Source organism: Hemicordylus capensis, chromosome 4 (genome assembly GCF_027244095.1).
Source record: "Hemicordylus capensis ecotype Gifberg chromosome 4, rHemCap1.1.pri, whole genome shotgun sequence".
Lineage (NCBI taxonomy): Eukaryota > Metazoa > Chordata > Lepidosauria > Squamata > Cordylidae > Hemicordylus > Hemicordylus capensis.
In genome coordinates this window covers 133694341-133709022 of record NC_069660.1, presented here as the reverse complement: position 1 = coordinate 133709022, position 14682 = coordinate 133694341, and the positions used below count along the sequence as shown (strand labels likewise).

The following is a 14682-nucleotide window of genomic DNA, read 5'->3' as shown; positions in this document are numbered from 1 at the left end:
GGAAACAGGGGAATTGTTTATAATAGGCTGGAGACACTCAAGAAATGATGTAGCTGTCTTGGATGGGAAATATGACAAACAAGTTTGAGGAAAAGTTATAAAAGTACAACCACCACCCCCCGCTCCCACACCAGATATCTCACAATGCACCACACGATGAATGTGGTGCATTGGGCGATTCCCCTATGAATCAAGCACTCTAGTCACGCGGCTCTGTGTACGCTCAGGCTGCACACATTCACACAACCAGTTACCTGGGTAATAGGGTGCATTCGTGCCCTTTAACCCAGGTTAAAGCCCAGGGTAAGTTCCCAGTCTATCTGGCAAGGCAGCACCGGGTTTGGCCTCGATCCCAGCACTTCACACGAGCAGCCCTACCTGGGTAGGGCTGCTCATGTGAACAACCTCTTTATGTGACTGGCATGATCCACATGCTAATCATTCTACACATTCTGTCTATCGCTAGGAGTAGTAGCCACGTAGAGGCTGTTTTACCTGGCCTAGGAAATAAAGGCAAAAAACAAAACTAAACTAAAAAAAACTGGTGAAAAAATATTGTTTTAATAATGGAACAAATAACATATCTCAGCATTGCAAATTTTATTCTTTTGAAGGATTCTCAATTATGTGCCACTCAGAACTGACTTAGATAGGTCAGGAGATCAGGAGACATTTCTTTATCTTGAATTACAATTTAGCATCAACATGGATTGCAACAAATGGGTCTTCTGCATGGTTGCTAATCTGAAAATTAGCATTGCCGTTATTGTAGACTTGGATTGTAATTCCAGTGCAGGAACTGCCCTGCTTGTCCCCAGAGATGACATCACAGTAAGTGCCTTCAGGAAGGCCAGTGTACAAGGTCTGAGACAAATTCCTGTAAAAAAGAGATTTGAAAGGAATTAAAACAGAAATAGCTCTATCACAGAGCTTTCAAGTCATTAAGTCTAGGACTGCTATTCTGCTCTGATCTTCCCATTACTAAGCTAATGTTTCAGTTCCTGGAGCTTTCCCAGACAGCAGGCTTTACAGAAGGTTTTCTGCAAGGCCTTACAGTGAATTCAAAATTGCCCTCAAAACCCAAAGCAAAAAGTGGATTTTTAAACTCTGGACATAAATTGAGCTACATTCTAACACGGGATGAAAAACCAGAATTGTGTGTGAAGTGCTCCCTGACAGCTCGCAGGGACTTCTCGGTAAAATTTGGCCGATATGTGAATACACACCTCCATTCTGGAGGAGATGAGAACTAAAAGTCTGGTGTGAGAAACTTCCTGAAAGCATTTGGATCTGCAGTGACCATCCTGGTTTTTCTAGGCATGGACCTAATGATGTTCAAATACTTGGTGCTGGTTTGGAAGCCTCTGCAATGCTATGTAAGGCTGGTTTAACCATTATGCTAGGTACTCTAGAATTAGATTGAGATCTCTGCTGTAGTTTAATCATCTGCAAGTTCTTTGCCTCCTTACCAGTCATCATTATTAAAGACAATGAATCCTTTGTTGCCACGGCCAAATGCCACTTGATTGCTATTATTGTCCCACCAATTGGCGAAAGGCTGACCATCCACGACATTGCGGAAAATAGCCATGTTCCTTTGGAGACAACAATTGAATAGTAATTGAAACATTTTCTTATAAAGAGTAAAACATACTGACCAAAATTCAATGTTGCGTTAAGCACAATCAAGATCACTGAAAGCAGTGGTCTTCAGCATTTTTATCTCCATGTTGGATTGGGGCTACTTCAGAAATGGCAATGTTTCCAACCTTATTTGGCGCCACCGATGTTCACAGACCCAGTCATTGCCACAGGTAGTGTCTGCATTTATTGTAACAGATTTTGTTGATCCATCACTATTGCTTGGAGGTCCCATCCAGTCGTTAACATCCTAGTTGTTAAACATGAATTGGTAAAATACAGAAGTTAGATTTGGGGGCGGGGGAATAACAAAGCTATAAACAATGTCTGCTTTTTGAAATTTATATACCAGTCAGTCTAAGTACATCTTACTAAATTGCTGTAAGGTGTTCAGACTAAGGCCTGGTCTTCTGGCGGAAAGAACTTGGGTTTTGATGACAGAGTCCTGAAATGGTAGAACGGACTGTACCACCTCAGACTACAGGTCTATGAGAGAATCACATTTTTAATGCTCCCCTAAAAGTCCTTGCAAGTAGAAGACTAGCACAGCAACTTACTTACTTACTTGTTTACTTACTTACTTTCACTTCAGATGTGTGTAGCCCCCACCTGCAGGTCTGAAGTTGCATAGTCCACTCTACACTTAAGGATTTGTTTTCTCATTCTGCTGCACATGCAGAACAGGCAGATGATTTCATTTATCTCTAAGATGAAGCAGCTCCATAACACAGGCTCCAACCAGGGGCGGAGCTATCATTGGGCGAAAGGGTTCAAAGAACCCAGGCCGTGCCCAATCAGGGGCCACGCTTTGCAGCCCCAACACACACACCCCCACCCTTGTCTGACGTCAGATGTGAGGGTGCTAGTTTAGCTCCTGAGCGGGGGCTGCACGGCCCCTTCGGGAGCTAAACTAAGGCTGGCACTGCGTTTGCAGGGCCAGCCAGGAGCAGCTCTTCCCTGCTAAGGTAGGGAAGAGCTGCTTCTGGTTGTGCTGCGAACGCAGCGCCTGCCTAAGTAGCTCCTGAATGGGCTGCACGGCTCCTTCGGGAGTTAAACTCCAACTCCCGAATGGAGCCTCAAAGCTTCCAAGTTAGCCTTGGAATAAGACATTGGTTGTTACATGTGTATCCCTGTTTTCATCTGCAAAATGTTGGTGAGTATAGGCTTGGCTCATCTGCAGTGATAATATAGAATGATATGTTCCGCATGCACTTTATTAGCTGCTTTGCATTTGTGGTATGCTTGTAGTTAGACTTGTATGCCAGGCCTCCCAAGTTGCTTGGCCATGCCCCTTACATATTCACAGGCATGTTCTAGTGAAATGCTGGAGGGTATGTCCGTAACTGTAACTCCAGCAACAAGTTAATGATAGCTATGAACTGCAGGAGCGGAGCTGGTGCTCATATTACATATTTAATTCAAGTTACATGAACAATTTTAGGTTTGAGGCCTTAAATACAGACACATCATTTAGGGAGGACAGGGGCTACCTACATCTTGCTCAACTTCAGACAGCATATTAATATTTTATTTATTTAAGATATTTCTATACCTCCCAACCCTTGTGTCTCTGGGCAGTTTACAATTAAAATCATTTAAAACATTTAAAACCCAATATTAAAAACATTAAAACTATAAATCTGATTAAAAGCCTGGGTGAATAAATGTGTCTTCAGTGCCTTTTTAAAAGTTGCCAGAGATGGGGAGGCTCTTATTTTAACAGGGAGTGTATTCCAAAGTCCAGGGGCAGCAATGGAGAAGGCCCATTCCCAAGTAGCCGCTAGATGAGTTGGTGGCAGCCGCAGGCGAACCTCTCCAGATGATCTTAACAGGCGGTGGGGCTCATGTCGAAAATGTTCTCTTAAATACCCAGGGCCTAAACTGTTTAGGGCTTCATAGGTAATAACCAGCACCTTGTATTTTGCCCAGAAACGTATTGGCAGCCAATGTAGTTCCTTCCTTCAACACAGGAGTAATATGGTCTCTCCTAGATGACCCAGAGACCTACCTGGCTGCCCGCATTCTGAACCATCTTCAGTTTCCAGACTATGTACAAAGGCAGCCCACATAGAGAGCATTGGGGTAATCTAGCCTAGAGGTTACCAGCAGATGTAGCACCGTTTTGAGGTCGTTCATCTCAAGAAACGGACACAGCTGGCATATCAGCCAGAGCTGATAAAAAGCACTTCTGGCCACCGCCTCAACATGGGACACCAGGGAGAGGTTCGGATCCAGAAGCACCCCCAGACTGCGTACCTGTTCCTTCCTATTCTTCAGCATATGCTATACCTATTATTCAGGATATGCTATATATAACCACGTAGCATACAACCACAAAAATGTTGTTAAAATACAGAGGAGGATTGGGTTGTGTTTGTGTGTGTGTGTGTGTGTGTTTTGCTATTTACTCATTAATACAGCCAAGAGCAGGCCACTGAATCTTAATACGACTCTTGCACTTCCCCTTTACCTCATTATTGAAACCTAAAATGGCACCCTGTCTAAAAATTGTAAACCTCCTTGAGCTTGTGAAGAAGTGGGATACAAGTCTTCTAAACTAAAATAATAGGTAACATTTGCTATCAGACATTAGAAACTGACCTTTCCATTCTCAAAATTCCTTGACCAGCGATAACTTGACATTATACGTGTGAATCCATAAGGATGAGCAAGCATGAAGCCAACTCCCATTTTATAGAGCCTGAACATATATTGTAAAAAGAGAGGACCAGAAACCAAGAGTTATACCTTGTTCCATTAGAAAGGGAATAAGACAAGCAAGTCAAGCCTTCAGAAATGTTCCTCACCTGGCATCCCAGAAAGTCAAAATGGAAGCTCCTCCAGCACCATGCCCCCTTTGGTTGTCATGATTATCAACAAAGACGAGGGCTTTGTCAGAAGACATAAAACCCCAGCCTTCTCCCCAGTTCCTAAACAAAATGAAGAAAAGGTCAAATTAGTTGAAAATGCATTCCAAGCTGTGCTGTAATCTAAGGTTTAGAGGATTTTCTTTTTCTTCTAAAGAATATGAAATAAGATTACTTTAAATATGCCATCTTTTCTCCGCTCCATTTGCGGATGACTGTTCCTAGCTTTGCGCCATATTTGAATTCCGTTACCCGGCCGTTCCCAAAGTATTCACTGGCTGAAATTGCCTCTCCGCCCAGATCAATCACCTAATGGAAATAAGAAATGGTATAGCAAGCTCTGGATAGAAAAACAGAGGTTTACAAAGAACATCTCTGAAATCAGTTCTAGACAGGGAAAGTCAATTTTTTAAAAATTGCTTCAGTTCACATATTCAGTTGTGAGCTATCAAGTGGTGAGAAATGAAGGGATGTGCATACATGTATGAATCAGTCCTGTGCCAGGATCAAAGAACAAATGAGTGTTCCTTTGCCTCCCGCCGCCACCACCTCAAAAGTTTGCAGACAAGTAAAACAACCTAGAATGATACCAGTATGTGCACATCTATGCCACTGCAAGTTTGCTACCCTGAAAAGCCTGGAAAAACATTCCTTCATTTGAGGCTCTGTTATGTGGTAGCAATAGCAACTAAGCCCAACCAAAAACTGTAACCTTACATGTTCACTAAATAAAACTATACATATGCTCAATGCCAGCATTTTGGGGCTCCTAAAGCAAAATATTTTAATGGATTCCCATGACCTGGAAGAGATGGCAGCAAAAAAAAGAAAACATTGGGACAAAATAAATACTTTATTCAAAGATTTGGTATTTCAAGCCAAAGCTCTACATCAAGGGATTCTATAAATCAATCAATAAAGAATGAATCCATCAAGATATACAATGCCACAAAGTAAATATCAAAAACCATTTTTAAAGAACAAAAGCGAACTTAGCTAACTTCAACAAATCCAAATCCAAAGGAAAAATAACAATATGAAAAAAAGAAAGAAAAGGAACCAAGACTGAAAGTGTATCCAAATCATGCTATCTTTGAATAAAATATTTATAAAGTATATATTTTGCCTCACTAGAAGTGATGGGACATGCAAACCAAGAATTCTCTGATAATAATTTGGTTCTCTGACCTTCTTGGGTGTTCCATGTAAAGTGAGAATGGTATTAGGAACACAGGAACATAGGCAGCTGCCATATACTAAGTCAGACCATTGGTTCATCTAGCTCAGTTTTGTCTACCCAGACTGGCAGCGGCTTCTCCAAAGTTGCAGGAAGGAGTCTCTCTCAGCCCTATCTTGGAGATGCCAGGGAGGGAACTTGGAACCTAGATGCTCTTCCCAGAGCGGCTCCATCCCCTGAGGGGAAGATCTTACAGTGCTCACACTTCTAGTCTCCCTTTCATATGCAACCAGAGTGGACCCTGCTTAGCAAAGGGGACAATTCATGCTTACTACCACAAGGCTAGCTCTCCTCCTTAAGCTTCCATCTACTGAGTCAGACTATTGGTCCATCTAGCTCAGTATTGTCTACTCTGACCTGCAGTGGCTCTCCGTGGCTTTAGGTAGGATTTTTTTCTCAGCCCTACCTGCAGATGCCAGGGATTGAACCTGGGACCCTATGTGCGAGGAGATGCTCAACCACCGAGCTACAGCCCCTTTGCTAGTCTTGAGCCTTCAGCAAATGTACAGCTTTGCTGCTCACTGGAGCCGGCCTTGGGTGTGTTTAGTGCTGCTTACTCTCAACAAGACATTAAGATGGACTGATTACCTCTTGATAGATGAATGGCCTTGTGCCTGAAGCAAACCATGAAGTACTCAGATTGTGTAGCTGGTCTAGAATTGCTTTCATGTCCCCAGGCCACATATGCTTAGATGCATCCATTCGAAATCCTGCGACTCCAATGTCAATCAGATGGTTCATATACTCTGCAACTTTGGAGCGCACATAGTCCTTCCCAAGTGCAAGATCAAGGAGACTAACGAGGCGACAGTCACGAACCTGATTGAAAAGTTCATTGAGAAAGGTCAGATCCCCCAAACACAGACCCAACTCAGAGATGGAATACATGATGCGGTCAATGCAGAAGGTCCTCTGTTCCACCCCCAGTATCTCCTCTGAAAAGAAATCTGGTAGAAGGGTTGGCAAAGACCCTAAGCCAAAACTACCACTTTGGAGTCTAACACATACTTTTTTTCTGACTTAAAAATGAGAGGCACATTTCACTCTTACACTCTGGGTATTTACTTTTTGAACGAGTCGGAATAAGAACTACCTGCCCACAGAGAATCCCACCCCATGTGTGTCTGCATGGCTCACTGTTCTGAGATGCCACCTCTGAGTGATGTCGGATGCAGAAAAAGAGCAGAATTACCCACCCTCAGTGGAGGCTGATTGGAATAAAGTAAGGCCAGAGCAGGAATTCATGCAGAGATGCAACAGGCAGCTGCAAGTAGGTAGTGCCTCTTCAGGATTTCAGACAGGGGTTTTCCCCAGTCCTACCTGCAGATGCCAGAGATCCTCACTGTTGGTCTGACTAGTGACTATGAAACTTGGGGGTAGAGTAGGTCACTGGGATGCTACACAGAAGACTAACATTTATATTCCTCGGCAATCCTATCCAGAATCATATCAAAAAGCAGTCTTGATACACATACACAACAGCACCTGGACATATTAATTAATTTACATGTTGATTTCCTCCAGAAAAAGCTAGTGTGCTATAGAAAGGTGTAGTGCTGGTTAGCACATGTTGCTTCAGTTTCAGGCCTAGATTAAGGCCGCCTTTGGACACAGCTTTGAAAACCTTGGGTAGATTTTTCAATCTACCCAAATTGAAACCTTGGGTAGACGAACCTGTGATTAATCTGTGAGCCCAGGAATCATCCCACACATGATCATTGAGCTGCAGTCTTGCAACCTCTGGCCAGGAAGAGGGACTCCTCCCTCTTCCTGATCTGCTAATAATAAAACTCATACTCTCTACCTTCCCATCTCCACTAAACCCTTCCAGGCTCCCAAGGAGTCCGGGCTGCTCCATGTGTCCAAGTGGTCTCAGGTGGGCAGAGTAGAGAAACATCGAAGAGAGAGCATAGTCCATATTCAAACAGCTCACTCAGCTATCCCAAGAATGTTGCACTGGAGGTGCTAGAAACCCAGTTTAAATGTGATGTTTATTTATTATTCTATTTCTATACCACTTTTCATTAAAATAATCCCAAAGTGGTTTAGAATATAATTAAAACAATGCACAATTAAAATACAAATTAAAAGTACAAATATAAAATATAAAAATAATATATCTCTATTTAAAATTTTATAAACCCATTTAAAACAGTAACACACAAAACACAAAGAAGCAGCAGTAAAAAATGCACTTTCATGTACCCATGTTAACAAGTACCCATGTTAAGCATGGGCACTTTCTTTAACACACCTGATGTCACATTTCAACTAGCATCAAATAAAGGGAGGGAGGGAGGAAGAAGACGGAGGGTCAAGATGAATTCAAAAGCTTTACCTGGTTTGCATCATTGTAATTTTGAATCTCTCCATTTTGAGTTTGGCATTTTCCATCGTTGAAATCCCAGCTGGAGAATGGGACAGCAGGAAAATCTTCAGTCCCTGCATTAAAATAGCTTCCACAAGTAGAATGGGTTCCAGATCCACCACCAGATCCACACATGTGGTTGACTACAGCATCCACATAAATATATACCTGAGCAGGAAAGGTAATACATACTGTAGAAGAATATGATTTTTTAAATTTTTTTATTTTATTGTTAAATTTATATACCACCTTTCATTAAAACAATCCCAAGGCAAAATTTAAAAACAAGGTTATAAAAATGACACAGTTAAAATATTAAGCTAAAAATATAAGACAAATCTGCTTTAAAATTTAGAACACAAGTATAAAAACAATACAAAGTACAAAGTACAAAGAGCAGCAGCAGCAATCATATAAAAGCCTGGGTAAAGAGCCAAGATTTAACATGCTTTCTAAAAGCTGTGATGGAGACTGAGGAGCAAATAACCACCAGGAGTGCATTCCAGAGTCTGGGGGCAGCAACAGAGAAGGCCCTGTCCTGCATGCACGACAACCAAGTCTCCCTCATTGTCGGCACCTGGAACAGAGACCCCTCAGATGACTTCATCAAGACGGCAGCAACCTTTTGGAGCAGGCGGTCCCTCAGATATCCAGGGTCCAAACAATTAAAGGCTTTAAAGGTCAAAACCAGCACTTTGAATTGGATCTGGAAACAAACTGATAGCCAGTGCAGCTCTTTCAAAATGGCTGTGATGTGCTCCCATCGGGAGCACATCACAAGAATGGTTATCTTGAGTTCCCATTCTTGTTGTTTGGCTTTAATAAGGACAGTATAGGCACTGCATTATGCCACTTCTAGTTGGGCAACAGATACTATTCTTTACCCACTGAAACGAGGAGTGCATCTACTGTACGATATGTTTTATGAACCAGGAGATCCCCAGAGCAAATATTACTTCATCCATAAACTCAGAAGCTGGCCTCAGCAAGTCTCAGGCTTACAGAAATCTGCAATATGGAAATAATCATACAGGGCTTCTGTAAGGATTGCAGAGGTAATATATGTGCCTTATACACACGCTATGTTGAGGCTAAATATTTTTCTCATCGTCACTGGCTCCCTGCCTATTCTCTTTCAGCCATAATTCGTGGTGCTAGAGCTATCATATAAAACCTTAAATGAAAGTCATGAAAGGTCTAGCACCATGCATTATGGCTGAAAGAGAACAGGTAGGGATGCCTGAAATATTGCCTCCTCCCTTGAGTCCAGTTATGAGCTCGAAGATCCAACAAGGGTGCCTCTTAAGGATGGGAGGAAAGATTGTTTTTTCTTACTCCCTCATTATGCAACTCCGACTGCAGACAGCCCAAACCTGAATATCTTCTGGAAGACTCATCAAACGTATCTGTTTGGGATGGCATCTGAGGCTCAGAAAAGTGCAGGAATATAAGTGATTTAAAATTGTATCCCATTTTTGATGATGTTTGCTTAGTTAGCCACCCCAAATATTTGGGAAAGAGAAGGCTACAAATTAAATTGCATGAAATTAAAAAGAAAACAAACCACTTTGTGTTAGAGATGGTTAGAGATCGCCTGCACCTTCAGAGTCTGGGGCAACCTAAATGGATTTGTTTGCCTTTTCTTGCTGCCTTGAGCACCCGCTCCCGCAGCTGCTCATTTCCATTTTCCAAACCAGGGATTCTCAGTGTTGGGTCCCCAGATGTTATTGGAGTTCAACTCCCATAATCCCCATCCAAAGGCAACTGGGGCTGGGGATTATGGGAGTTGAAGTCCAATAACATCTGAGGACTCAACGTTGAGAATCTCTAACAATTTAAGCAAAGGGTAGAGGCTGATTAGTGTTCCAGAGATTAATTTGAGATTAATTAGTCATATAGTCTCACTACTTAGGACCCAGAAGCTGCTGCAAGGTTTGCGCATAGGCAGAATTCACAAATCACTTACTCCAACATTGTTGCATCTGGTCACCATGTCTTTAAATTCATTCTCATTTCCAGATCGTGAACATAGCTTGTAGCTGATGGGCTGGTATCTTTCCCACCATGGTCTCCAAGGATTTGTAAGAACAATGTTTTCGTTTGGAGGGGATATCTGTGAACAAAGTGATATAAAATACCACTGAATCAGTTTCAACAGTTTAGCAAAGAGTGGCTGGTGCTTCTTTTTGTGTACCATGGCCTGCAGTTGACATAGAAAGATAGATTCTGCCCAAGCAATACAAAGATAATGATGGGCAAGCTCGCCTCAGTTCAATTTGGAAAGCATTTGTTTCTTCTGAGCTTGCAAAATCCTTAAAAAATAAATAAATGGTTGGAGTCCTTCCTGCCAGCCCTCCCCTCAAACCAAACTTACTTTTCTGAATGTGTGAGGAGAGCAGCTTGAAGCCAAGAGAAGCTTTGCGGGCCTCTGCCTAACTGGAAACAACACTCCTAAGCATAGCTAGACACATCTTTTTCTGCTGAGGTTTATGGGATTTGTAGTGATCTGCGCCCACCGATTTAAGTAAATTCAGTCTGGAGGTGGGGAACATGATCAGTCTTCTGAACTCCAGCAGGAAATGATGCTCTTGGCCATGCTCAGTTATTTCCAGATAAGCAGAGGTTTATAAGCCTCCTCTGGCTTCTCCAGCAAGCTCTTCCTGCTGCTAGGTCTCCAACCTCTTTAGAAGGGTAAACTTATTTGAAAAGGTGGCAAAACTAGCAAGGATAGCAGCACGTGCTAATGGGAACCAGGCCTCGACTAGAAGGGATGTGGGCCCAGTTCATAATGGGATGTGGTTTTCCAAACTAGGGAATTTCATATTCAGAAGCCTTCCTATTTCAAATTCTCCCCCATTCTATACAAAATCAGTATGAAGTGAGTTGCTGCCTGTGTGAGATTATTCTATCACAGCATAATAAAAGTAGGCTTACTGGGCTCAACTGAGAAGGCTTCTTGAGAATTGTTTCTGCTGAATCCCAGTATAATGGTGTGTTTGTATCTATATATTTATTTCCCGTGGCTAATCCCATTTGTGGCAGCTCTCATGAGAGTTCATGAGCAGCTATCCAGATAGCCACGAAGAAGAAAATGGCGGCTGACTGGAGAAGGCGGCTGCCTGGAGCAAGCGCATAGGCTGGTGGGAGGAAGCAGTGGGTCAGCCACTGGGAGGAGGCAGTGGGCTAGCCGGTCGCCGGGAGCAAGTGCAGCGGCTGTCAGGAGGAAGAGGCGAGCCAGTCAGCTGCCGAGAGAAAGAGCCAGGCCATCCAGCAAGAAGAGGCGGCCACCGGTGGGGGGTGCCAGGCCAGCCGGCCGGCGGACTGGAAAAGATGGTGGCCCAGTGGGCCGAGGTGGCTGGAGGGAGGGCTGCTAGCTAGTTGGCTGGCCGGCTGGCCGGCCAGGAAAATAAGCACCAGGGGCAGGCAGGTGGCAGGGGAGAGAAAATAGCTGCGGCAAACTAGAGGCACAGATGCTCTGCACCCGGCCCAGCTAGTACCCATTAGTGAGCCTCAGGTATAATTGTTGGACAGACTAATATTTTCAGGATACTCGCTGAGAGCAATGAATTGCTTATGGAGCAAGCATATTTGCAGTAATGCACTATAGTGTTCTTGTATAAGTGTCCCCAGGAAAACAAATGAGGTGTGTTGCACTTGCACAACTGTTGTGCAAGTGCAAGCATGCTTGAAGTAGCCAACACTAGTTACAAGTTTCAGACTTGGTGCAATTAACTAGAGCAACGTGCTTCCACAAATGGTTTGTTGTTAACACAGGAGTATAACATAGGAAGTTGCCTTATACCGAGTCAGAGCCGTGGTCCACGTAGCACACTATTGTCTACACTGACTGGCAGCTACTTCTCCAAGGTTTCAAGCAAGAGGCTGTCCCAACCCTACCTGGAGATGCTAGGCATTGATCCTGGGATCTTCTGCATGCAAAGCAGATGCTCTACCAATGAGTTACGGCCCCATCCCATCCAGAGCAATATCCACTATTCTGCATATTGGCCACTATTCTTTAGCTTGTGTCAATGCAAATAAGTTCCTTGATTTAATCAAGTTGGAAAGACAGCCATAATCCGGGCACTGAACACATTGCTATATCATCTACAGTAATCTACAGATATCAGCGTTCCTTCATCACACTTAAATGAAATATAGAAGGAACATGTATGGGTGCAAACAGGAGTGCTTACAAACTGTAACATACTAGGGTGTGCACTGCACAGTAAGCTGGTCATCGACATTGTCCTGCTAAATGATGTGGAACATAACATAAGAACATCCCTGTTGGATTAGGCCCAAGACCTATCTTGTCTAGTATCCTGTTTCACACAGTGGCCCACCAAATTCCTCAGAGGCTTCTGGCAAAATCTTACGGTTTTTCTAGGTTTCTGAACAGGCAGAGAAATATGGTAAGGTTTTCCTCACCACTTGGGGGAGTCAAGATAGATGACTACCTTGTTTGATGCAAATTACCTGTTGCAAGTTAACCTTTTGGAAATGGTCATCTGAATGCCCCCCTGAATGTAGCATGTTACAGAACTGTTTTCATTACTCATCATTCTCACTGACATTAGGATAGTAATTGTTAATATTGCTTATGCACAAGGGAGTCAGGAAAGAGCCAGCATGGTGTGGTGGTTAGAGTGCTGGACTAGGACCGGGGAGACTTGAGTTCAAATCCCCATTCAGCCATGAAACTAGCTGGGTGACTCTGGGCCAGTCACTTCTCTCTCAGCCTAACCTACTTCACAGGGTTGTTGTGAAAGAGGAACTCAAGTATGTAGTGCACCGCTCTGGGCTCCTTGGAGGAAGAGCGGGATATAAATGTAATAATAATAATAATAATAACCTGAACCCTACAGCAAAATGATTTTGTTTTCAATCTGATGTGCCAGAAGATTTATTATATTGATGTAGTGGTTGCTTAAGGGCTAAATTATTTAACCAAATTAGTGTGTTCAGAATGTGGGTTGAGTAAATATGTGCAAATCAAGTATAATTATTACAGTTTGCAACTGCACACACATTTATTGGGCCACCATTCAACCAGCTTTCAGCAGGTCTTCAGATGGTTGGTGATTGTGAGTTGTACTGCAAATCTGTGCACACAAGCAATCACACAACTATAAGAATAAATGCCATTGTTGGCCTGGATCTACTTAATCCCCATTCTCTACATGGCAAATTGGTTATGTGAATTGGTCCTACATTCGAAACAAGTCAGTGAAAAGTTTCAGCAGTCATTTTGATTTCAGATTTCAATAGCCCTACTTGTTTGTGAATTAATCCACAAAATAATCACTTCTCTCCGACCTTTACTTTAGCCTGTCTTCACTGACTGGTCCAAGTCCATCTCTGTAAGAATCTGCTGCTTCCCATTTGCAATTGTTCCTTATATTGAACTGAATGCACAGAATAAATTGTGCCAAGTATGTAGTCAGTTTCCAGCATACCAGCACAAACATTACGTACCTGAACTCCTCCATATCCATTTGGTGCTAAATAACGTTCACATTCAAGGGCAATGTCAGCCCAACGCCATTCAAAGAGGTGGACGATAGATGTCCTTCCAGGTTTTGTATTTGGGTTGTATTGTGCCCAACAAAACTGAAAGGCTACTACAAGAAGAAAAATCCTCATCTTGTCTTAGTGAATGGTCATAGAGCCTGCGTTTTGCTGTTCCCACTATTTATATTCCTGCTCCAGGCCAAAGTACAAACATCAGTCATGAGCCTATCCAAAACTGGCTATATTTAGCAAATTTCTTTTAATCAAAGGTCATTCCGTGTGGTGGTTTTAAGCAAATATAACAGATGGAGATACAGACCAAATTCTCTCACTAACAATTTTAAATGTTTGAACAGGAGACCGTGGGATTTTTCCTATCTGTGCTATCAGCAGTATGGATTAGATATTTTAGAGGTCTGTTTTAAGTTCTTGTGTACATGGATATTTAGGGACTAAATTCATGGCCTCATATGCTTTGTGTTGTGTACATGCATATGCTTCAAAAGATGAGGCAGCTTTATACGTATTTGGTAAAAATATTTATACATTGCCTTCCCATTGACAGAAGGCAGAATACAACTAACACCACAGGCTAAAATACATAAAAATATTTTTTTTAAAGAAACCATCACATTAATGCAATAAACAAAAGAATAAAAACAGAGAATAAAATAAGCAGTATCCAAGGAAACTGGTCAAAAGATCAAGTTAACATATGTGTGGGGTGCATATTAACTGAAACCTCTAATCTTTCACAAATCTTTCCCACACTTTCCCAATATTTCCCAAATCTTCCTCCAGCCCCTTCTGTTCCCATAATGCATTTCCACAAACAGGATCCACAATGTTCAGATAGATAGATAAACTTTATTGCGGTCTTTGACCAGTACAGAAGCATGAAGAAAAAACACAGTGTCAGACACGTACAGTATAACAGCATAGCTTTACAAATATACAGTGGCATGATAACTTATTCCACTACATTGGTCATTAGCTGTTGTCATATATTCATTGCTATTAAACAAAATTTAGCCACGTTATGGAAAATGTGGGCT

At 42.4% G+C, this 14682-nt stretch overlaps 1 protein-coding gene across 1 annotated transcript; it reads right to left on the bottom strand.

Annotated features, from left to right (window-relative positions):
• Positions 1-539: 539 nt before the first annotated feature.
• LOC128352942 (pancreatic alpha-amylase) lies at positions 540-13792 on the bottom strand. Its single transcript, XM_053313531.1, has 10 exons — positions 13592-13792; positions 10080-10226; positions 8084-8281; positions 6334-6564; positions 4684-4817; positions 4449-4571; positions 4243-4342; positions 1770-1891; positions 1470-1595; positions 540-877 (listed from the first exon to the last, which is right to left on the bottom strand). Exons 1-10 carry the CDS (start codon positions 13757-13759, stop codon positions 688-690), a joined length of 1539 nt encoding a protein of 512 aa, XP_053169506.1. The 5' UTR covers positions 13760-13792; the 3' UTR covers positions 540-687.
• Positions 13793-14682: the final 890 nt, after the last annotated feature.

Coding starts and splice junctions, on each gene's coding strand:
- LOC128352942 (XM_053313531.1), bottom strand. CDS start 13,759: ATGAGGATTTTTCTTCTTGTAGTAGCCTTTCAGTTTTGTTGGGCACAA. Junction 10,227..13,591: donor ATGGATATGGAGGAGTTCAG/GTACGTAATGTT, acceptor CTTTGTTCACAG/ATATCCCCTCCAAACGAAAA. Junction 6,565..8,083: donor ATTACAATGATGCAAACCAG/GTAAAGCTTTTG, acceptor CTTTTCAATCAG/GTTCGTGACTGTCGCCTCGT.